The sequence below is a fragment of the Carassius carassius genome, chromosome 36 (assembly GCF_963082965.1).
Source record: "Carassius carassius chromosome 36, fCarCar2.1, whole genome shotgun sequence".
Taxonomy (NCBI): domain Eukaryota; kingdom Metazoa; phylum Chordata; class Actinopteri; order Cypriniformes; family Cyprinidae; genus Carassius; species Carassius carassius.
In genome coordinates, this window is record NC_081790.1 from 8736031 (window position 1) to 8760515 (window position 24485).

The 24485-nt window shown below is 38.9% G+C and overlaps 1 protein-coding gene across 1 annotated transcript; it reads left to right on the forward strand.

Annotated features, from left to right (window-relative positions):
• Positions 1 to 24044, forward strand: si:dkey-11o15.4 (macrophage mannose receptor 1). The gene is made up of 9 exons (XM_059525432.1): positions 1 to 134; positions 18147 to 18530; positions 18619 to 18963; positions 20788 to 21156; positions 21249 to 21626; positions 21885 to 22259; positions 22351 to 22695; positions 22873 to 23241; positions 23632 to 24044. Exons 1-9 carry the CDS (start codon positions 110 to 112, stop codon positions 24042 to 24044), a joined length of 3003 nt encoding a protein of 1000 aa, XP_059381415.1. The 5' UTR covers positions 1 to 109.
• Positions 24045 to 24485: the final 441 nt, after the last annotated feature.

Here is a 24485-nt window from a genome sequence, read left to right on the forward strand (position 1 = left end):
GGGACTTGAAGTCAGCAACAATTTTGACAAAACTGCTGCTTAGTTACTTTCTTAACCAATGTATAAATTATCTATTACAATATAACAAGCATAATTTTACCCCAGAGCCATGTTTTCACTGGTATTATTCTCAGGTATGGAACCTTTTACTTTATCATTATATTGGTTATTTAAAAATATATGTGGGAGGAGGGGGTCCAGCAGTCGACCACAGCAAAAAACGTCTTACCAATTTTTTTTTCTTATTTCATGTAATTTTCTTTTTTGTTCATTTCCAGTTTAAATTATACTTTGGTAGGCGGTTCCCTTGCCTTTCTTGTTATAATTTTCTGTATTCATGTTTCTTGTATTTGAGAATGAAGCTGAACATCAATGATAAAGATCCTGATGCATTTTTTATTTTTTTGTAAAAAAATCTAGAGTTGAATTTTAATGAAAAGCTGCTGAACGTAAAAAAATAATAATCATTAATATATTCTTCATTATACAGCAAGACTTTCACTTTATGCTTTTAATGAGTTAATCTTGACAAGTGTGTTAATGTTAAGCTCTGCTTAAAAAAGTTGGTAAGGTAATTATAAGCCACCTATCAGTTTTGCTAAGAAATGAGTCACACCCACAATATGAATTTTGAAAAAAAGAAAAAAGAAAGAAAACAAAAGAACGGGCTAGTGAAGTATTGAATCCTAGCATTTTTTTTATATAGTTGTAGCATATAGCATAGTTGTTCTCCACAGCCATGTTTTCACTTTTACTGTTCTGAGGTATGGAACATTTGTAGTTATTTGTAGCCTAATCTCAGTTATTTCAAATATTATTAGGGGTAAGTGGGGGTTTAGTTGTCCAAACATTGACCACTGTAAGCAATGTTCCCTCAAATGTATTTTTTTAATGTAAATTTTTTTTTTTTTTTTTTGCCGAGCAAGACTTTTCTCTACTGGTCGGACATTTCGGCAACCTGAGCAAAAACATTCTTTATAACAGACCTGTACAGCACACACTGTACAGGTCTGTATTCTGAACAAAAATGACTGAAAAAATGTCTTGTCTTGTTGAAGATTCGCCACTCTTTAAACTTGATAGTGCTGAAAATGAGTCTGAACATATGACTACTTTAGGTATATTAATGTGTTCAACCCACTGAAGAGCCAAAAATATGACAATCATTTCTATAGTATAAACTGACGGATGATTAGATGTTATTTTTGGTATTCTATACCTAACCCTTGGAACATATATAGCTGCTGCTGCTGTATGGACTGTTTCAGGAGCTTTAGATACATCTATGTATATGAGTTACTTTAAAACTAGGTTAGCCTATATGATCTTTATATTTCATCTAAACAAAAGTCCTTGTTGTTTTATTTTATTTTAATAAGCCAGTCACACTTACTTTAGTAGCCTAAATCCTTTAAAATGTATTTTATTTTGTCAATATTTAGTTGCATTTAAAGAGGAATTTGTGATGTATTTGACGTTAAAGGAATGAAAAGTCCCAAAGCAAGATTTTTGTATTCTTCATCAGAGGACTTTCTTAATGTGAAAATTTGTTACTCCCCAACCTTTTTCTTTATCTTAATCTTTATTTTTATTGTATTTTTTTCTTAAGTGTTGTTTTATTTATTTATTTTACATTTATTTTGTTTTATGATGTATACAGAATGTGAACAAAAATTTAGTGTAATCTCAGACCGTATTTGTAAATCTACCAGTAATGTATGCCTTTCAGTGTTAATGTTCAAATCAACCAATGTTTTTATTTTAAAATTAGGTTAACCTATACGATTTTTCTTTTTTAAAAGTTCTTGTTGGAAAAAAAAAAAGTCACTCACACATACTTTAGTAGCCTAAATCCTTTAATATGTATTTTATGTTGTCAATATTAACTTCTGGTATTGCTAAACCCTGTAGACTCATACAAATATTAAACAGGAATATTTATATGAAACTATCTTGTATCTTATATCTGATATAAACTAGGATAATATTATGATGTTAAGTAATCGTCTCGAATGAAGACGAGGTTTAAAGCAATATTTCAATACCCAAATTCACAGAAATAATGCTTTGTATGAACAAAGAGGCCCGCTAACATGAGAGCAAAAACTAGGAAAACGAGTCGATAAGGCCTTAAGCGCAAGACCAAACCATTACAATTAGCAATTTCAAAGTGTAATGCTATGAAAAACATTGCGGTTTATATCTCACAACTCTAGCAAAATTTTAGGTGTACTTAGCAGTTCTATCGTGCTGTTAGGATATATTGTACTTATTTTCATGATGAATATTTGTACACTTATTTTCATTTCGGCATCTTAATGAACACTTACACAATTTGTCTTAGTGTTTTTCGCCGTAATATTTTATTTAAAGATGACGAGGTGTACTGTTTGAGTAGCTAACGCACTCGTCAGTCACATTTATGGTCACATTGAAGTTTTCACCGCTTACACTACTCAAAAAATACCCAAAACCTGTAACTCTATCGTAATTAGGGTAGTTAAAAATACAAATAAACTTAATGTCTGACACTTTTGTAACTGACTAAAAACTGATATCCGTCCACAAACATCATTAACTTAAATGAACAAAAGACAATAACCACCAATATGTGTTTACACAGTTAACTTTATTTAAATGAAATTTAATGAATAAAATGACTCTTGAGTTGTTAGAAGGAAAAAAAATGTGTACTGACAACTGCGAAATGACTTAAGGACCCTATGAATCGGTTCATTGCACCGAACTGTCCAAATAATTTAGAGCGTTGTCAGGTACTGTACAATATGAGTATTTTGGGGTCCACGACAGCCATGTTTGAAGACTGAGGTATGCTGGGTATTTTAGTTCCCTGCCCTGAAGATCTACATAGCTTGAATGAGGTATTAGTTAAACGTGTTAAATTGAACCCCCTTTGTAAAACAAATACATATAATAACAATAAAATAACTGTTAACACATATTTAGACTAAACTATTATATTCAAGAATAATACTACATACATGTGCTAAAACAGGCTTGAAGTGTTGGCTATGTTGTAATGAAGCAACCGTTGTTCTTTTATCTTGTGAAGCATTGGGCATTAGGATTCCTGTGTTCCTGAAACCAAATAAGTGTCTTTATCTTTAGAAAAAGACAATTGTGTCCTTCTGTTGCGGTCTGAATATCCAGTCTGTCTTCATCATGAAATGATGAACCCCATCATCAGCTCCATTCTGGAGACTGTGTGTATGTTTATTTTTACAGACATATTTCATCATAAAACTAGGTAAAGCAGGGCATTGTCGGTCAAGTCGGTCAATCGTGCATCCAGAGTTTATCTTGCTGCATCTCTATAATAAATTTGCAATACATGTTCATTGACTGTGTTGAACAATCCTCATGTAGTAAACTCTCACTAAAAGCAATAAGAACACCAGCATTTCCAATAAATGCTTAAAGGTTTTTCCTTATAGTAAACACTTGACCAACATTCAGCATTTGAGATTCCAGATAAAGCAAAAAAAAAAAAAAAACTTTAATATTTTGTTATATTTGTACATGATATTATTGATGACATGTTTAGGCATGATATATAGTTCTTAGATTGACTAACAGTCAAAAAAGCATTTTAGCATAATTACTAACTCTGGGATAAAATAATAATAATAAATATATTGTAATCCAAAGCTGATTTACTTTTTCCCTACACATACTGCTCTACAATGAATTCACCATCATCAGTACATTAACAAGATTTAATTATTTTCTTACATTACACATCTTGATTATCTTAGAAGTCTCCTCTGAAAGGAAGCGTAGAAGGCCAAGTAAGGCAGCATTTCTTCTGTTCCAATTTGTGTCCTACATACAATAATAAACAAGACTAAGTGACTCCAATATATATATTAGAACACTTATATTAGTGCAAACTGGTCAAATTGAGTTCATTTTTATTTGCTGTTGATCGTTTGCTGTTCTTTGAGATCAGCGTGAATGCATACAATCTTTTTTTCTTCTTTTGTTTTAACTTTTTCTTACATCGTAACAAACACCAACTTTTCTGGTTTTTTATCGTTGCTCTACATTCGCTTCTAGGTACAAATGTTATAAAACGCTGTAACGTAGTTTTCTTTTCTAACTGGTAACAAACCTTTTTAAATTGTAATGCTACACACTCTGACATCTTTTCCACGTGTTTTTTAAAGATGGTATCTGATAGTTTTTGGCTTGTTTAGTTGTTTTAGATAAATTACCAGTAACCTAGTTTTCTTTTTATTTAATTTGTAACAACTTTAACAACGTTTTTACACTTTTCCAAGTACGAAAAACAATCATTACATTGTTTCCATTTCGTCTATGTTTATAACCTTTTTTCTTGAAATGCACTGTGTATTTAAAACCTTAATAAAAACTTCCCTTATACCATTTTAACGATTTCACATTTTAATGTTTAAAAAAAGCACAAAAACACTTTTCCCTGCCACCGAAATTCCTTCTCAGGTTCATATTGAGGTCACTGGACTGTACAGGAAGGGGAGGGGAGGGGGGGTCCAAACAGGTGTCCAGAACAGATGGCTTTTATGACCCTCAATCAAATTTTTCAAGACAAGCCGCCCATTATCTCTATTTGGCACATATGACAAGAACGGCAATACTTCTTAACATCAGATTTAATTCCAGGCCAAAAGAAATGACACATTACATGATAAAGTGTTTTAGTGACACCCATATGACCAGCAACATTATCATATGGAACACTTATCACTTGTTCACGAAACCTATTAGGAAGTATCACATGGTAAAGCGTGTCACAGCCTGAATTATCTGATGTCGAAGGTGTCCATTTTCACATAAAAATTACATCTTCATAAAAATAACCAATTGGTTTACTCACAACATCCTCTTTTATGACAGCATAACCTCGGCAAAACACGCTAGCGACGGATCTTGTTTTTGCTCAATAGCAAACGTAGCATGATCGATAGACAGGATTTGGATTCTCAATGACTTCAGGCAGAGAAAGTAAATTTTTACACCTGCCAAATCATTTCCAACTATCATTGCAACTCCCTTCACAGGCAACTGTGCTTGTACAGCCACTTTCCCTTTCCAAAATAGGACATACAGCAATTAAATGACCGGTCTCGTGGCAATAAAAACATTCATGAACATCAGATGATCCTGACCATTGCACTAGTTTAGTTGATTTAGGTTTGTCAGACTTTGCAGAATATAGGCCCAATTCTCGCAGAGCAGGTGCTACAAACACATTTTTGTGCATTAATACAAATTCATCAGCACTACAGCCTCGGAAAGAGTGGACTTTTCTCATTTAAATATACCACTATTTTATCTGGCAACGAATTCTTGAAATCCTCAATTAAAACAAGTTAACGAAGCTGCTCAAAATGAGTCATTTTGCTGGACTAACACCAATTATCAAAGAGATTGCCCTTTTCACAAGCATACTGAAATGTTTGATTGGCATCAATCAATAAATAAAATAAATAAAATAAAAATAATTGCCCTAACTCCCTTACTGCCCTAACTCGCCTGGAACTCCTCACTCCACAGAAGCCAACGCCAAAGTGAGCTCCAGTGTGTTGGTAGCACTGCCCTTTTTATAGTCCTCTACTTCAGGATCCACCAATCACATATCTTGATGAACAGCCAATACTTGCACACACGTGCTCATACAACAAAACAAGACACACAAAAATAACAATGCCGGGGATCGTAACAACAGGCCAAGATCTTCACACAAGAAAAAAGGCAAGGCAAAACTAGAAACTAAGAATGCCAGCTGGCTCCATAAAGTTGCTACCGCTAAAAGAGTGATAAATGCTAAACAATACTACACACCACAACTGTAAGTGGTGGTGAAAAACTGTCTCAGGTTACGAATGTAACCATAGTTCCCTGAGTAGGGAACGAGACACTGCGTCCTCTAGGGGTCGCTTTGGGGAACACCTCGTCGTGACCCATGTCTGAAGCATACATTGAAAAAACACCAACTTGTTGGCTGGTGACAGCCTCCGACGTCACTACCAGCGCGACTATAAATAAGCACCGGGAGAGCACGTCATTCATCTTCTTCGTCTGAAGCTTGCGTCTGAAGCATGGCAGGGAGCTAGAGAATGCAATGTCTCGTTCCCTACTCAGGGAACTATGTTTACATTTGTAACCTGAGACAGTTCCTTTTCGAGGGAATTTCGAACTGCGTCCTCCAGGGGTCGCTTTGGGGAACAGTATACCCACGCCGCCATGCTGAGGGGAGTGCAGGCCAGAATCATGGCGAGCACTAAGTACCAACTCTACCATTTCCATGGGAGTTGCCCCTGGGACATTTAGACAGCTGTTTGTGACAGTAACCCTTACGGCCAAAAGGCATAAGCTACATACCCAACTTTATTGTTAGGGCTGCGGCCCAGGGTAGAGCTAAAGGCTTGGAATCAGAACTCAACTCGATCTATGGAAACCATACTGGAGTGCTTTGGGGAAAAAACTGAGAACTCTGTCTCATATGAGGGGAGAACTTCGAGCTCAGAGTAGCACGCTCATAGGCGACCCTTTTTTGGAAAAAGGGGAGTGCTGCTAAATTACCATGAGAATCACCCAAATAGCCCCTCATGTTGAGGGAAGCGATGCTTGAAGTGTATAAATAAATACACACTGGCTGAATGAAGCCCAAGGAACCAAGGTCTAATCATCTCAAGAAAGGGAACGAAGCAGAGCGCGCAACTGAGACAGCATATACAAGAAGACTTCTGTAACTGCCACCTCCACTTCCCGCTAGATGCGACAGCACCATTAAGCGGCCAGGAGACCCCTCAGGGTGACCTGGCCGGACATCCATGAAATTCCCTGCAGGGCTTTGCCAGGCCTGATGATCATGGATTTCCCTCAGAAACCTGTGATCTATGAACATAGAACCATAAAAACATTATAGGTCCAGCATAGGAGACTGTTATGTGAGAGGTTTCCACCTAACCTCGATCAGGTGGAGAGCTGGTGGTTACAGGGGAATTAGGAGGGGAAGGATAAAAGCAGAAGTTAACCCTCTGAAGTCGATCAACGCATATACACATTATGAGGCTATTTTCTCCTGATAACCTCTTAAACTCCAGAAAGTTAAAAATACCCAAAGGGAATGAGTAAATACCTCGGTATCACTCCGATTCGGACGAGAACGCTGCCTCATCTAGATCACACCCCTTAAGTTCTGCATACCTCCTCGTGACCCACGATTCCTCTAACCCCTGCCTGACCTGCTACTGCTTATGCCTTGTCATTTAAGCGAGATGATTTTCGGAAGGGGCTTAGATGGCAAGGAGGGAGATTAAGAGATGATGTTTCCCCTGCAGAAAGAAAAAAGTTACATAGATAAAAAATATTTATAATTTATTTATTAAAAATTTAGCTCTTCCTACAGGGGGCATTCCCTCATAGCCGCTTTCGCGCATCACCTCGATGTCGGCAGATTACTTTCATGCCGAAACCGATGGATGCGAGAAGAAAATGGCATCTTTCATTTCTTTTTAATCTCTGTATGGAGATCATTCAGAAATGAAAGGCTCACCTGAGCTGGAGGGTTATGGTCAAAAGGTAATTTTCGCTCAATAACCTCCAACAGCTCTAAATACGCAGGTCAGGAGAATTGAGAAGGCTCAGCCTCAGCTTCTTCACCATCCTCAAATATCTCCTGCTTTTCCTGGGTAAAAACCCAGCAGAGCACTAACCTCAGTATCAAAAAGTGTTAAAGATATAACATCATCCTCCCAAGGCTCTCTCTCGTCCGCTGCTTTTTTTTTTATTATTACGAGCGCGAAAAGGGAAAGTCCCTCTTTAAACCATTCAGACAGATCCACCTGTTTTCTCACGAGCTCATTCTTCCCCGTGCCTCAGCACGGACAGGTCCTGAACCACAGGAAGCAGATGGCTGCCTTTTTTCCCTTTTCTTTCAGAAGAGAGACGAACGAGAGCGGAGCAATGCACGCAGATTGCCTCCTCAAAGACATCGCGTGCGTGCTCTTCACCAAAACAAATGACGCAAAGATCGCTTGTGACATCGGCTGTCAAATAATGCCGACATGGATGCACACATTGTCTAAATGCTTGCTAGTTGACACCATGATACACAGAGAAAGATCGCTCTTACCGGTTCTTTCAGATGCATTCTTCAAACAAAACAGTCAGTGAAGACGAAGAAGATGAATGACGTGCTCTCCCGGTGCTTATTTTTTGTCGCGCCGGTAGTGACGTCGGAGGCAGTCACTGGCCAACAAGTTGGTGTTTTTTCAATGTATGCTTCAGACACGGGTCACGACAAGGTGTTCCCCAAAGCGACTCCTAGAGGACCCAATTCGAGGTTCCCTCGAAAGGGAACTGATTTATATAGTGTGTGTTATTGGTAGCAGCTGTAATTGGTTTCAGGTGAGCTTGTGATTAGTAGGGATGGGTATCGTTAAGGTTTTAACGGTATTACTACTCTTAGCGATACTGCTTAACGGTTCGGTACTTTAACGGTATTCTTATCGGTACTTTGTGTTGTGTTACTTTGTGTTGTGTTAGGCAGTTGAAAACTTCCTTCCTTCCTTCGGGCACTTGCGCTCCTGATACGTCTACCGTTGCTAAGCTACCATGAGCCGCTTTTTCCATGAAGACGCGGAAATTTCAGCAATGGATAAATGGATTTGCAGCACTAAAAATTGCTTGCAGTAGCTCTTCTGCTAAATTAATTTAAAAATCTACATACAGCTATGATCAGCGGTTCCTTCATCTTGGCTGAACTTTAAACATTGTTATGGTAAAGGTGAGGAAGCTACATGACCTGCGGTGTGCTTGTGGCATTCTGAAAAGTTGATATGTTTTCAACTCGATATGCGGTAAAACATTATTAAGCAAATCTCTTCGCCATCGTCACTCGTACTGTGTGCGTGCGCCGCGCTCGTTGTGGTGTGTGTGTGTGACTGACAGACAGCCTCCGCAGCGCGCATGAGAGATCTCGCAGATCTCACAGACAAACGTCTTAATATGATCGCACATTAGAAATGTTTGGTGAGATAAAATGTGCACGATAACATTATTAAGCAACAATACATAGTACTTTTTTTTTTCCCCTCCAGTACCGAAAGCAGAACCAATAGCGTCAGATCTTACTGATACTATGGTCTTTCATAATTTAGCCAGTTTAAAACTGGTTACCCATTCAGTACCCATCCCTTGTGATTAGTGCAGTGGAGCATGGGAAATGTTGTCCAGGGTGATGTGTAACAGTCTGTGTAGTGTGAGAGTCCATGTGGAGAGCAGGTGACCTCTGGCGCTGAGTTAACTTTAGTTTATACACTGGATTCATGACAATGTGCTTCTTCTTTGGCACCTGTGATATTTGTGTTACAATACACACTACTATTCAACGCTTTGGGGTCAGTAGGCTAAATTTTATTTTTATTTTTAATAAATTAATACTTTTATTCAGCAAGGTTTTGTTAAAAGGATAAAAAGTGATAGTAAAGACATATTGTTAGAAAATATTTATATTTTGAATAAATGTTGTTCTTTTTACATTTTTATTAATCAAAGAATCAAAGACACAAGTTTCAATGCTGACAATAAATCAGCATATTAGAAAGATTTCTGAAGGATCATATCACGTGATACTAAAAACTGGAGTAATGATGCTCTGAAAATTCAGCTTTCACATGAATAAACTATATTTAAAGTATATTAAAATAGTAAAAAATATTAGAAATTGCAATAATATTTCACAATATTACTGTTATCAAATAAATACATCCTTGATGGGCATAAGAGATTCCACTAAAAAACAAGGTCAATTATTTATTAAGTTTATAATATTAGCCTAACATGATATAATACAGACTAATATAATATCAAAACAAATTGAAGCATTTAAACTCATAGAATAGAAAACAAACTGAAGCATTTAAACAGATAATTTTAAGTTAAATATATTTTTAAAAAGTTAACGTGAATTCTTATACAAGTAACGAGTGCTTATCAGGTTAAACTAAACACTGGATTTTCAAAAGTAAGGTCTGTTATTGGGGCAACATTTCCATGCCTCGAAACATGACGCTGAATGAAACGAATTGTGATTGGTTGTCTGACATGTCGGTCAAATGGCGTCATGGGTGGGCCTTGGCCAAAGAAAGCTGCCATGAATTCCAGGCTTTTGGTTTATACAGCGCTTCACTTGCTGACACACCGCACATCTGGCGCACATCATTCTCTTTCTATTGAACCTGTTAACCAAACTGACCCATTGTAACTCTATAGCAATATCAAATCGGTTTGCTCGAGCTTTGCAATTCTTATGCTTTTTGTAGATTTCAATCAAATGGCTTTTTGCAGACTCATATTTTGCACGGCACATTATTTCTTCTTCACGCCCTTGGACCTTATACGCACAGCTTAGAGGGAACATTGACTGCAAGTTGTTGATGTTTTTTTTTACTATTTATTTATTTTTTGCACCTCAATAATAATAGTCAGTTTGTTGTTTTGTGTAAACTGAGCAAGAATATTCTAGTCAAAAGCAAAAGTTGTTTTGTTGACAATGAAAATATGTCTAAATGTTCCAGTTTTATGTCGAACATCTTTGCACAAGTTCCTAGCATGAATTTCTGCTCAAAAAAAAAGGTAACAATTTTTAGAGAGACAATCATTGTTTCAAATTTTACTTGCTTAATTTTTACTGAACATGGAAAACAGTAGCGATCATGGTTGCTGGCATCCATTATTTGTTCAGGGAAAAGATGGTTAAGAATGTGCAGATTATTCTTGGATTGATGAGTGCAGTTTTCTTTTCTGTGACATACTGAAACACAAGTTGGAATTGGACATATCATATCACCTCTTAAACAAACAAATAAATTAAGTCAGCCATAAACATAATTTAGTAGTTGGTGGCAGGAGGTATTAAGGGAAGCTCATTCTCGTTATAGCGAGAACATTTAGTTGAATAAAAATCAGTGTGGTTTGAAATGAGTCAGCTTTATAAAATTCCCAGTTATTAATTCTTGTCTTCAGAATGTGCATTTCTTGTTTGTAATTTCACCATTATAAATCTTACATCGAAACTACAGCTGCTTTTCCTGGTTAATGTGTAACAACCATTTGGCTTATGTTTAATGTCATTTCCTTAAAAGTGCTGTATGAAAATCATACTAAATCATTAAAATACCATAATATGTTTGCAGATATTTAAGAAACATGCTAACTTAACATACTTGTTGACAATGCTACAGTCATTTATTCTCCTTTGAAAATGTGCGTTCCGGGCCGGAATGTGGTCTCTTGCCTCGTCCAAATACCCACACTTGCGATCTTGTCCACTTGACAGGAAGTAAGTGTGCAAGACTGTCCAAGTTCTTAAAAACGTTAGGTTACTAACGTAACCCGGTTCTCTGATAACATGAGGGACCCCCTCAGGCGTGGCCGATCGCGGAAGCACCAATAACACCACGTCTGCCAACCATGGCAGACCAATCGCTGCAGCGATCAGGGAGTCCTGCTCCCTGTATATAAAACGCAGCTACCTGCCATTTCGTCATTCTCGCATATCTCTTCTCCGTGCAAAACAGGCAAAGAGAGCAATGTTTGTGAGATACCTCACTTCATGTTATCAGAGAACCGGGGTTACGTTAATAACCTAACGTTCTCTTTTTAACATTCATTTGGTATCTCACTATGGGATATAGACAACTCCCGTATTGCCGATATGCTGACGAAGCAGACTAAGAAAGGCTGAGTAATTATCTGAATCATAGCTCCCGACAGAGGTGAAAACAGAATAATATGAGCCCTTTAATAAAATTGCATTATAAAACCTGACTACTCACTTCTAGAACTGAATGGGCCAGAGAGGGCTCTGTCACATCCAGTCTATAAAAACGAGCAAATGTGTGCGGAGAAGACCAGCTGGCTGCCACGCAAATATCCTGAATAGAGATGCCTCTAAACAGAGCCCAGGAACTAGCCATACCTCTAGTAGAGTGTGCTCGTAGTCCTATTGGGGGCTCCAAATTCGAATTATTGTAACATAATACGATAGCCTCCACCACCCAATGGGAAAGGCGTTGACGGGAGATAGGTCTTCCTCTGTAAGAATCAGCCCACGAGACAAACAGCTGATTGCTCTTACAAAGTGTATGTGTTCTCTGAACGTACATATGCAGAGTACGAACAGGACATAAAGTGTCAACCTCTCCTCCTCTGGGAATGCGAAGGGTGGTTGATGAAAAGCTAGCAGGTTTACTGATTGAACTGCCCCAGCGTGATCAAACACTTTGGGTACGAATGCAGGGTTAGTTCTAAAAGTGACTTTTTGAACACCCGGAGCAAACATCATACATGGGGAGTGAACTGATTAAGCATGTAGTTCATTCACCCTTTTTGCTGTAGTGAGAGCGAGCAACAGAACCGTCTTTAGAGCTAGAAGCTTCAAAGCAATTTTATCAATGGGTTCAAATGGGGCTTTTGAGAGCGCGTTCAGAACCACGGACAGGTCCCAGGGCGGGACCAGCGGCTTCGATACTGGGTGTAACCGACGTGCACTTCTCATAAATCGACAGACGAGAGGGTGCTGGCCAATAGTACCCGAGTTTATACCTACGTGACATGCCAAGAATGCCGACAGATAAACCTTTACCGTAGAAAAGGCTCTGCCCTTATCTAGAAGGTCCTGTAAAAAGACCCTCAAACACCCTCCATTTGAGATTATATAAAGAGCGCGTTGAGACAGCACTCGTGTTCTGAATTGTCTCAATCACTTTTGGAGGTAACCCAGCTACATCCAGATTTAGCCTCTCACGGGCCAGGCCCAGAGAGCTAGTTTCTGAGGGGAAGGGTGAAATATTTCCCCCCGTGCTTGTGAGAGGAGATCCCTGCGCGCTGGTAACGGCCATGGCTGGTCGTAGAGCAGTTGCGCAATCTCCGCCACCCAAAGTCTCCCCGGCCAGTATGGCACGATCAGAATCATTACATGTTTTCGTTCCCAAACCCTTCGTAGAGTCAGCTCGATCAGGCTCAACGGAGGAAAAGCTTAAAGTAATACGTCTGATTACGTGATGATTCCTGAGAAAAAGCACAAAATGTCTCAGAGCTAGTAACACTGTAAGTAGTTCTAGAAAATGTATGTGCTTCTCTCTCAGTGCCGAAGACCAAACTCCCCTCACTGTTCTGCCCTTAAACACTGCCCCCCAGCCCGTGAGAGATGCATCTGTTGTCACCACTTTCCTCAATAGTACAGGACCCAGAGGACATCCTGTCCTGAGAAAAGACGGGGCTCTCCAATGACAGAGAGCGCTCATGCATTCTGGTGAGACTCGCACTCTGTGGCTGAGACAGCTCGTTGGGCGAATGCCCTGTGACGCTGTCAAGTTCTGAAAATCCCTCATTCTCAGCAGTCCCAGGGGAACTATAACTATATAAAACTGGAGCGACGACACTGAAGGACAAGAGAGGACCAGACCTGGGCTTTTAGTTGTGTTTTGATTTTTATTTGTGTGCGTCAGTCGTCCGTGAGAGGCTGGTGCGCTGATTTGTCTTTATTTTGAATAATTAAAGTTTCATTGTGATTGTCCGCCGGTTCCAGCCTCCTCCTTCCCGATGATTATGGAGTTTTATATCCTTCCATCTCCTACGTGGGACTCGAGACCGGCGGTGGGTCGCAGGTGTCGCTGATTTCCCAATCATTACCGGCCTCACTCCTTGTTCCCATGTCCCTCGGCCCCGCCCCACTAGCCACAATTGCGTTTAGGATGTTACCTTGTGGCTCCGTCGATAAACTATTTAGCAATAATTCTCCAAGTCTGCTGAGGACAGCTTCCGAGATTTTCATGGGGAAGAGAACGAGAATGAGGAAATGGCAGGTAGCTGCAGTTTATATACAGGGAGCAGGGCTCCCTGATCGCTGCAGCAATTGATCTGCCATGGTTGGCAGACTTGTTGTTATTGGAGCTTCCGCGATCGGCCACGCCTGAGGCGGTCCCATAGTGAGATACCGAACGAATATTAGAAAGAGAACGCCAGAGCGCAGTGCCCTTAATGCACACTTAGTCCACACTATATTGAATACAGCTCCAGAGCAGTATTCAAGGCTTATGCCTTGTCCAAATACTCACACTTGCGGTCTTTGCACTTGACTACTTCTATGACATATCTCCAGTATTTGGCCCAAGTGTGTGTCGAACTTTTCATTATCTGATCAGACACACTTATAGCATTGTAAAAATGCTAGTATTGTAAAAGTGTTTAAATAGCTTTATTTTCATTTTAAATACGCTGCATTTTAAGATCAATTTCTAAATGTCTGTTCAGTGGTCCCTATAACATGACATCATCTTATTTTGTGTAGCTTCTAATTAAGGGATAAAAATCAGTTCCAAACGTTGTGGTATAAAATAAGGTTAATGTGTGGCTGTAGATCTAAACTTGTTATGGCCAAGGCCAAGTATGGAGTTTTGACCTCACATATACCTTTTTACATTATAGAAAGACATTTTTCTATCTTGTCTTCTTTTGAACTTACAGGTCATTTTGAGAGTCACAGTGGTGTATCTTAGATGAATATTATTGGTTTATGGGGGTTTGTGGTTTGGACCTTATACTAACAATTATCAGGGTAATTAAAGGTCAATTTTCACTGCCATTATAGAAATTTATTTTCTTGCAGACTTCCGATGTCTGTTGTGTGCACATTACCATTAAGTCCAGAAGACCTTAGGATGTCTCATTCGTCATGTAAGCTTTCAGAAGGGTGCACACAAAGGCCACTTTTGCAGCCACTATGCACCAGAGGTGGGGGACTCGAGTCACATGACTTGCATCGAGTCTGACTTGAGTCACAATTTTCAGGACTTGCGACTTGCTTGATTAAAGTATGAAAATGACTTCACTTGACTTTGACTTGAGAACAATTTACCTGAGACTTGACTTGAAGTGGAAGACTCGACAATGACTTGAACGTATAATAAATAATCAGCAATACAATTAATAAAAAAAAATACTGGGACATCAGCACCACTAATCAGCATCTGTGCCTTTTAACGCTGCACAATTCAAACCACGCCAAACATGGCACTAGTGACAGTAGTCGAGCTCCACAAATAGTACTTTGAAGTGGATCGTTCCGATAGAAAAAGATTTGCCAGATGCAAAATATGCAATGCAAGAATATCTGACATGACAACGTCAAATTTCATTCGACATTTCAAGAACCACAAAGAAAGGTAAGAAAGTAATCTCTTTATTGTTAGTTTCACTAAGATCTAACAGCGATTACTAATTGTGGCGAGTGGGGCGGGGCCGAGGGACGTGGGAACAAGGAGGGAGGCTGGCAATGATTGGGAAATCAGTGACACCTGCGACCCACTGCCGGTCTCGAGTCCCACGTGGGAGATGGAAGGATATAAAACTGGAGCGACGACAGTGAAGGCTGAGTGAGGACCAGGCCTGGGTTTTTAGTTGTGTTTTGATTTTTATTTGAGCGCACCAGTCGTCCGTGAGGGGCTGGTGCGCTGTTTTGTGTTTATTTTGAGTTATTAAAATGTCGTTTGATTGTCCGCCGGTTCCCGCCTCCTTCTTCCCGACGATTACAAAGGTTGTAATTCATTACAGTGGTGCCGAAACCCGGGAGAAGGAGGGACGTGCTGCTGAAGATCCCTCGCCGCTGTGGGGAATCCGCGGTGCCACAGAGCTGGCGAGGAGGATGCCGCCATGGACGCTCGAGGCGGTGGGCTGGAGCGAGTTGCCGGGGACGGGCGAGCTCGCTGCTGACCGCCCGCTATCTGGAGGGACGGCTGCCGTCCGTGAGGGAGCGGAGGAGTCGGCGCCGTTCGCCAGAGAGCCGGAGCCTGCTGCCGTCCGCCTGAACGGGGAGGAGCAGGGAACGGGGGACTCCTGCCGGTTGCCCAAAACCGGAGGAGCCGTCGCCGTCCACTGGGCGGCGGAGGAGTGTCGTGCCTCCGCCGAGGGCCGTCCAGTGCCACCGCCAGGCACCGCGGAGGAGATCGCCCAGCCGATGGAGGGCTGAGCAGCAGTGCGTCTGGGAACCGGAATTTATTTATTTTTTCTCTCTCCCCTCTCTCGTCTCTGTCTCTCCTCCTTCCATCCCCTTTTCTCTCGCCTCGTCTGTCCTACCCCCAGGTTCCCGCAGGTCCCCCTGAGCGGTCCTCCCCGGAGGGAGGGGGGGGGGGGGGGGTGAGTAGAGCGCAGTCTCGAGGGTACCCCCCAGCCTGCGAGGGGCGATGGGGGTATGTGGCGAGTGGGGCGGGGCAGAGGGACGTGGGAACACGGAGGGAGGCCGGCAATGATTGGGAAATCAGTGACACCTGCGACCCACTGCCGGTCTCGAGTCCCACGTAGGAGATGGAAGGATATAAAACTGGAGCGACGACAGTAAAGGACGAGAGAGGACCAGACCTGGGTTTTTAGTTGTGTTTTGATTTTTATTTGAGCGCACCAGTCGTCCGTGAGGGGCTGGTGCGCTGTTTTGTGTTTATTTTGAGTTATTAAAATGTCCTTTGATTGTCCGCCGGTTCCCGCCTCCTTCCCGACGATTACAAAGGTTGTAATTCATTACACTAATGTACGTTAATGAATTAATCTTTTATGTTTGTCATAATTTGGCCTTGGTTGCATATGTTTTTTTCTTATTAGAAATGTGACCATTATCATCACTGATAAATCTCGTAAATAGATGTATTGGGGAATTTAGCTATAACAGTGGCGTAGCCTGAATTTGAATGTTGATGGGCATCTTAAAATGAGCGGGCCGCTCTATATTACATGTAGGCTATTTCTGTATTAAATGTGCACATTTTCAAGTGTTTGTGAGGACTGTGTGTGGAACCTAAAAGACATTGCACTTATACCGTGATGGGAAGTTCCGTGAACCATGAACCGGTTCATTCGGACAGTTCGATTCTAAATAAACCGGTTCATGCTTTCTTTTGTGCTCGACGTAATGACGTCATTGGTGATGATTGCCCTTGATTCAAGCCTTCGGTTTACCAGTGCTCATAACATTAGTACATAATCAGTTCAGGATCAATCACCAAAAGAATCAGTTCGGTGCAGACGCGCTGTGTGTCAGTCTGCTTCACACTGAATCACACATGCGCAGTATCATCAGCTCCTCGGTTCTCGAATCGAATCTCGAATTGTCCGAAGGAAACGGTTCTCAGTTCAGCGTTCTAGTGATCTGAAAACCGATGCAACTGTTTCTTGACTCGAGAACGAGTCAATCTTTCATTCGTTTTTTCTGGCTCTGCTCGTGTTCATCTTCAGTTCTCTCTTCACAGCAGTTCAATCAGTGTACTGTTTGAGTAAAGGAATTACTCCGGGATATTGCTTCATTTTGACTCAGAGACGCGAACCGTTTCAAATGATTCAGTTCGATTTGATTAACAGGTTCAATCGAACAATTCGTTCGTGAACCGGACACCATCGTTCACAGCTTAGTGCCATTGTCTTGGCATGATTTATTTTCTGTAAATGCAACACATTTTAGCCTGTTTCAATTAAATTGATGATTGGATTATACATCTTAGACTCAATACATCTTAGACTTGAAACGTTTTGTGTAAACAACACAATTTTATTTTATTTTCATATATTTATGTAGCACAGATATGCGTATGATTCATATATAGCAAATGTATAATGAATAAGATACATAATGATTGTTCATATTTTCTGTGCAAAAATAAATATGTATCGAACTAAATTTACCTCTATTTATTTTAGTACAGACTTGACTTGAAACTTATCAGGACTCGACTTGACTTGCTTAGGGTGAACATTTGACTTGACTTGATTTGCTTGATTTATCTGAACTGTTTCTTGAGACTTGACTCGAGACTTGATTAAGACTTGAGACGTGCTTGAACTTGACCATGTGTGACTTGTCCCCACCTCTGCTATGCACCCTACTGTAAATGCGCACTTCTACCAAGCCCACATAAGGTGAGCTCTACAGCAGACTTCTACACAACAGTCAAAGTGCCATTACATCATGATAGTATGGAGAAAGAGGAATTGAGACAGGGCCTCTAGTATCTAATAATGGACATACATAACTGAGATAGTATCATGTGGTCATGTGATCTCAACATAAGACAACTTTTGGTTTTCAACAGGTTTATTTACCCTCACACTGTGTGCCCCTCAGTATGTCTTTGTGAATGAATCCAAGACTTGGGCAGAAGCTCAGAGATACTGTAGAGATAAATACACTGATCTGGCCACCATTGAAAATTACCAACAAACTGTCCAGTTGATGGACACAGTGAATGATGATTCCACTGATTTGGCCTGGATTGGACTCTACGATGACCTGAACAGCTGGAAATGGACTCTAGAGGACAGCGATTTCTTCAAGGTTGAAGAGAAAAACTTCAGGAACTGGTATAACCAAGGACCAGGGAATTCTGGAGCACAAAGTCTATGTGTTTATATGAACAATGGGATATGGTACACAGCAAGCTGCTCCAATGCATTTTATCTTATGGTCTGCTATGATGGTGAGCTGTTCCTTTAAAATACATAAGACAGTGAACAAAACTGAAACCATCCTTTCTATTAACTAAATTTGATATTCATATTTTTCAGGAAGAGAAAATGCCAGTGCTACTTATGTTGTCATTTACCAGTACAAAACCTGGACTGAAGCTCAGAGTTACTGCAGAGAACATCACACAGATCTCGTCAGTATCAGAAATGAGGTTGAAAACCAGAAGATCCAGTATTTCTTACGAAATTATTATTATTATTCCAATGTTTGGATTGGACTGTACAGAACCAGATCTTGGTCAGACCAGAGTAACTCTTCATTTACTTACTGGAGCACATGGCAACCAGATACTGAAGGGACCTGCACCGCAGTGTCATTTAGTGACTCTGGGAAATGGACTGATGAAAACTGCAATTATGCATTTCCCTTCTTTTGCCACAATGGTGAGTAGATCTTAAAGTTCATTCAGACCAAGGACGATAACTAACAATAGCAATAAAAATACACAGCACAACTATTACAACTGTAAAGTTCACAACTATAACAATGATAAGGAAAGATGTCACTTTTGGAATCTCTTATAGAATGATTTTTCTAGCTGATGGGTGATAAAAACTTTGACAATTAGCTAATTACAAGTCACTGAAGCATTTAAAGTGGTAGACAACATAACTGCAGTGTGCTTAAAAAAAATATTGTATAGTATGGACGCTAATGTAGTTACCATTATAGTTATCATTCTTGGTGTGAATGTATGGGATTTAAATCCTGCCATGATTCAAAACTGAAAATAAAGTTCTGAAAGGTTGAAACTAAGTGTTCGAAAACTCAAAATCTTACAAAAAACGTTTTGCAAGATTGAAAAATAAGATTTGCAAGCTTGCAAAATGTAAAAAAAATAAATATATCTCTGCAAACATTATGTTGTTTTTGAGATTTCCTTCTTCAGAACTGCAACATTTTTTTTTACTGTATTAGAATGTTTTCCAGGTTTGAAACCTTGTAAATGGTGATCTGAAAACTGGTGTGCGAATGTGTGAAAAAAAGGTTTTGAAACTCTGAAAACAGAGTTTTGCAGGCTTGCAAAGTGGTAAAAAAAATTAAATCTCTTCAAACATAATTTTTTTTTTTGTTTTCCTTCTTCAGAAGCGCAACACTCTTTTTAATGGTGTTGTGCAATCATTTTTTCAGAGTTTCGAATTTGTCACTGTTCTCCCAGTGTATAGTTTGTTTTCAAGATTTGAAACCTTGTAAATAGTGATCTGAAAACTAGTATGTCAATAGGTGAAAAAAAGTTTTGAAACTCTGAAAACTGAGGTTCGAAAAGGGTGAAACTTATTACATTACAAAAAATCATAAAAAATCGTAAAAAAATTTTGCAGTTCTAAAAAAGGAAATCTCAAAAACAACATAATGTTTGCAGAGATATTTATATTTTTTTACATTTTGCAAGCTTGCAAATCTTATTTTTCGATCTTGCAAAACTTTTCGAACTTTATTTTCAGTTTTGAATCATGGCAGGATTTAAATCCCATATGAATGGCCCTTTAATAGGTTAAGAGTTCACCCAAAAATGTCTTCAATGGAATAAAATAAATAAAAAATTACTTAAAAATATCTTCTTGGATGCTATACAGAAGAAATATATTTTGTAACAACAAGAGGGTGAGTAACTGATGACAGAATTTTTTATTTTGGGGTGAACATATTTTTGTCATTAATATTTGCTTGGAAAGTAATCCATGACATTTATTCCATATTGCCTCAATGTGATCAAACTGATTGCGATAAAGTACAGACATACAGTTTAAAGAGGTTAAAGAGTCTAATTTAAATCTGCAAATAAACTAAGCTTTTAGAACTTACAAATGTAAGATAATTTTAAAATGTTAAAAATTTGAAAACTGATCACGTGAACTCCTTGTAAAGGAATCACATGCTTTTTGGATAATCTCAAATCATGTTTGCGAATATGATCAAAAGGTTTGACACAAACATTAAGAGTTCATGCAGTTTGATGGCTAATGTCATTAAAGTAAAAGGAAAACAACAACAAAAACAACATATTTTGATATTTGCGTCCATTTTTCAATTCAACTTTTCACTTTAAAACAGTAAATATTTCATTAAATGTAAAAAATGCTAAATCTTTGGTAGCAGTCTCAGATTTTGGACTCCACTGAATTCATCAGAAATATTTAGGATACTTTGATATATTCAAAGCACACACACACAAATAAAACTTCATTTGTTTCCTCTATTGATAGCATCAGCATCATCCCGCCAGTATCACTTTGTGAATGAGTCTAAGACCTGGACTGAAGCTCAGAGATACTGCAGACAGAATTACTCAGATCTGGCCACCATTGATAACATGGAGGAAATGAACAGCCTGATTAACACAGTTAATGGGAGTTACCATGGTTTAGCCTGGATTGGACAGTATGATGATGTGAACAGCTGGAGATGGTCCCTGGAAAACAATGATTTCTATCAGGAAAGAGAGAGAGATTTCAGAAACTGGTATCATGAACCGGACAACAGTGGGGGGAACCAGCTGTGTGTTTACATGAGTAATAATGGAAAATGGTATGATTTATCATGTGATAACACACTGCCATTTGTTTGCTATGATGGTAAGGAATTTTTTTTTTTTTTTTTTGATAAATTTGAATTGTTTTCAGTGAGACCTAATGCACATATATATTTGTCATATTTCATATCTCAGGTAGAGACACTGCCACACAGAGTTACATCATGATTTTTAATTGGAAAACCTGGTCAGAGGCTCGTAGATACTGCAGAGATCATTATACAGATCTTGCCAATGTGAGAAATCAGACTGAGAACCAGAGGATCCTTGAGATAACATATGGATATGGAGCCTGGATCGGCCTGTACAGAAACAGAGTTTGGTCAAACAGTCAGAATACTACATATCAAAACTGGAGGCCACAAATTCCTGGGTTAGAGGCACAGCCAGATAATGGCAATAATCAAAACTCTGAGTATGGATATCAGCACTGCACTGCTGTATCATTCAGATATTCAGGCCGATGGACAGATGAGGTCTGTGTATCCAGCATGCCTTTCTTCTGCTACAGCAGTAAGTTCAGTTGCTTTGTTGGATACCATTATTTACCAGGAATGAGAACAACTTTAATCTCCTTTCTCTAACATGAAATATTTAATTTGTCCAGATGTACAACAGATTTAATGCAATACCAGAAAATAATTAATTAACTACTAATTTGTTCAATGACAATTTGTTCACAATATCATGGATTATTGGTACACCAGTGACCAGTTCATGGCAACATTTAATTATTATTATTATTTTTCTGTGCTGTAATTAAATTTACAGGAACCTGCACACAGTCTTCATGCACCCGTCAGTATCACTTTGTGTCTGAATCTAAGACCTGGATTGAAGCTCAGAGTTACTGCAGACAGAACTACACTGATCTGGCCACCATTGATAACATGGAGGAAATGAACAGACTCATTAAAACAGTGCGTGGCACTTATTATGGTTCAGCTTGGATTGGACTCTATGATGATCTGAACAGCTGGAGATGGTCACTGAATAATGCAGCATTAGGAGGAGGATTTAAAAGCTGGTATATTCAGCAACCAGTGAACTCATATGGACAGAGTCTGTGTGTGTACATGTCATATAATCGTGGAACATGGAGCGAAGCCCCTTGCTACTATACATTTCCATTCATTTGCTATGATGGTATGTAATACAGCTGGAATTTTAACCAGTAATTTGAACTATTTATTTCTTATTCCATGATATATTACATATTTGAATTGTTTCCACACAGGAAGAGTGAATGCTAGTACAAGTTACGTGTTTGTTTACCAGTCCAAAACCTGGACTGAGGCTCAGAGTTACTGCAGAGAACATCACACAGACCTCATCAGTATCAGAAATGAGAATGAAAACTACAGGGTTCAGTCATTACTTTCAAATTATAACACTGTTTGGATTGGACTGTACAGAACCAGGTCTTGGTCAGATCAGAGTAACTCTTCATTCAGTAACTGGAGAACAGGACAGCCAGATAATGCTGGAAACAGTGAATACTGCACTGCAGTGTCATTTAGTGAGTCTGGGAACTGGACAGATGAAAACTGCAATACTGCATTACCTTTCATTTGCCACAGTGGTGAGTAGATCTTAAGAGTGAAAAAGTAAATTGTGCCATTTTAAAATAGTGAGACAAAGAAACAGATAAGAATAAGTTGTATTATAACATCGCAAAATAAAGGGTCTGATAAAATTAAGGTGTGACATGCTTAAACGTGTGTCTTTTGTGTCACCACATTTTTCTCCACCTTGACAGCATTAGCATCATCTCGTCAGTATCACTTTGTGAATGAGTCTAAGACCTGGACTGAAGCTCAGAGATACTGCAGACAGAATTACTCTGATCTGGCCACCATTGATAACATGGAAGAAATAAACAGCCTGATTAACACAGTTAATGGGAGTTACAATGGTTCAGCCTGGATTGGACTGTATGATGATGTGGACAGCTGGAGATGGTCACTGGACGACAATGATTTCTATCAGGAAGGAGAGAGAGATTTCAGGAACTTCTTTCATGAGCCGAACAACTATGCTGGGAATGAACTGTGTGTTTACATGGATTATAATGGGAAATGGTTTGATTCTTCATGTGACAGTTATTTCCAATTTGTCTGCTATGATGGTAAGACATTCCAATTGAATTTTTTTTCTTTTCTTTTTTTCTTTTTAATAAATTTACATATTCAGTTTCCTTTCTGTAAAACACTAATTGCTAAGTCAAAGTCTCAGTCAACATTACTGTCATTGAAATAAAATCTCTGGAAAATGTCTTAGCTTAGTTGGCCAGGATCAAAAACCCAATTTACCACCCAAAAATATCAGGTTTATTGAGTGTTATATTGATGCAAGCAGACACTTGTAGCAAAATAAAGATGTTCAATGTTTAAATTGTAAGCTTAAAAAGATTAGTAAATGTCTGTGTATTGTAGATATAAATGTATGCATTTAGAAGATGGATAGCCAGATGAAATAAGCAATGAACTGACTTATTAAATTTATGTTTTTATTTCAGGTAGAGAAAACGCCACTCAGAAATATGTCTATGTATATCAGGGGATGACCTGGGCTGGAGCTCAGAGCTACTGCAGGGAGACATACACAGACCTGGCCAGTGTGAGGAATGAGATAGAGCATCAACAGATACTGAACATTAAACGTAGTTATGGATATTATTATGGATATATATGGATTGGTCTGCACAGAAACAGACTGTGGTCAGATCAGAGCAGCTCTTCATTCACATATTGGCTGCCATACACTCCCAGGGCTGCTGCACAACCAGATAATGGTGCATATGTTCAGGGAGAGCAGGGATCTCAACACTGCACTGCTGTGTCTTTACAATATTTTGGCCAGTGGACAGATGAGCGATGCTTTGGAAGTTTGCCTTTCTTCTGTTACAGTGGTGAGCAAATATACCTATAGTACTATAATTAAGTAAAAGAATAAACATCAGGCTGTTCCACACAAAAACAAGAAAATATAGATTTAAATGTGGATTCTGTAAAATAAAAAGAATCAAAAGTCTGCATAATAAGTGTAACATATGATAGTGATAAAGTTTTGCTAATGCAAGCCTTTTTTTTTTTGCTGAACCTGATGACCATCGCATCAACCTATTCAGATGAGTATGGTATGTTTGAGTATATTTCTTTCTAGTGTTTTCAGTACATTAATGCACTGTAAAATATTTTGGAGTTTTGAAGTTTTATGCTTACATTTAATTGGGACTAAAACATAACTGAAACAATTTTTTTTTTGATGTAGCAAATTAACAAAATGTTTAGTTTGGACTTCTAAAGTCTTTTACAGTGTGGGTGTAATAATTGTTAATTTTAACACCTGACCTGTTCCATCTTTTATTAT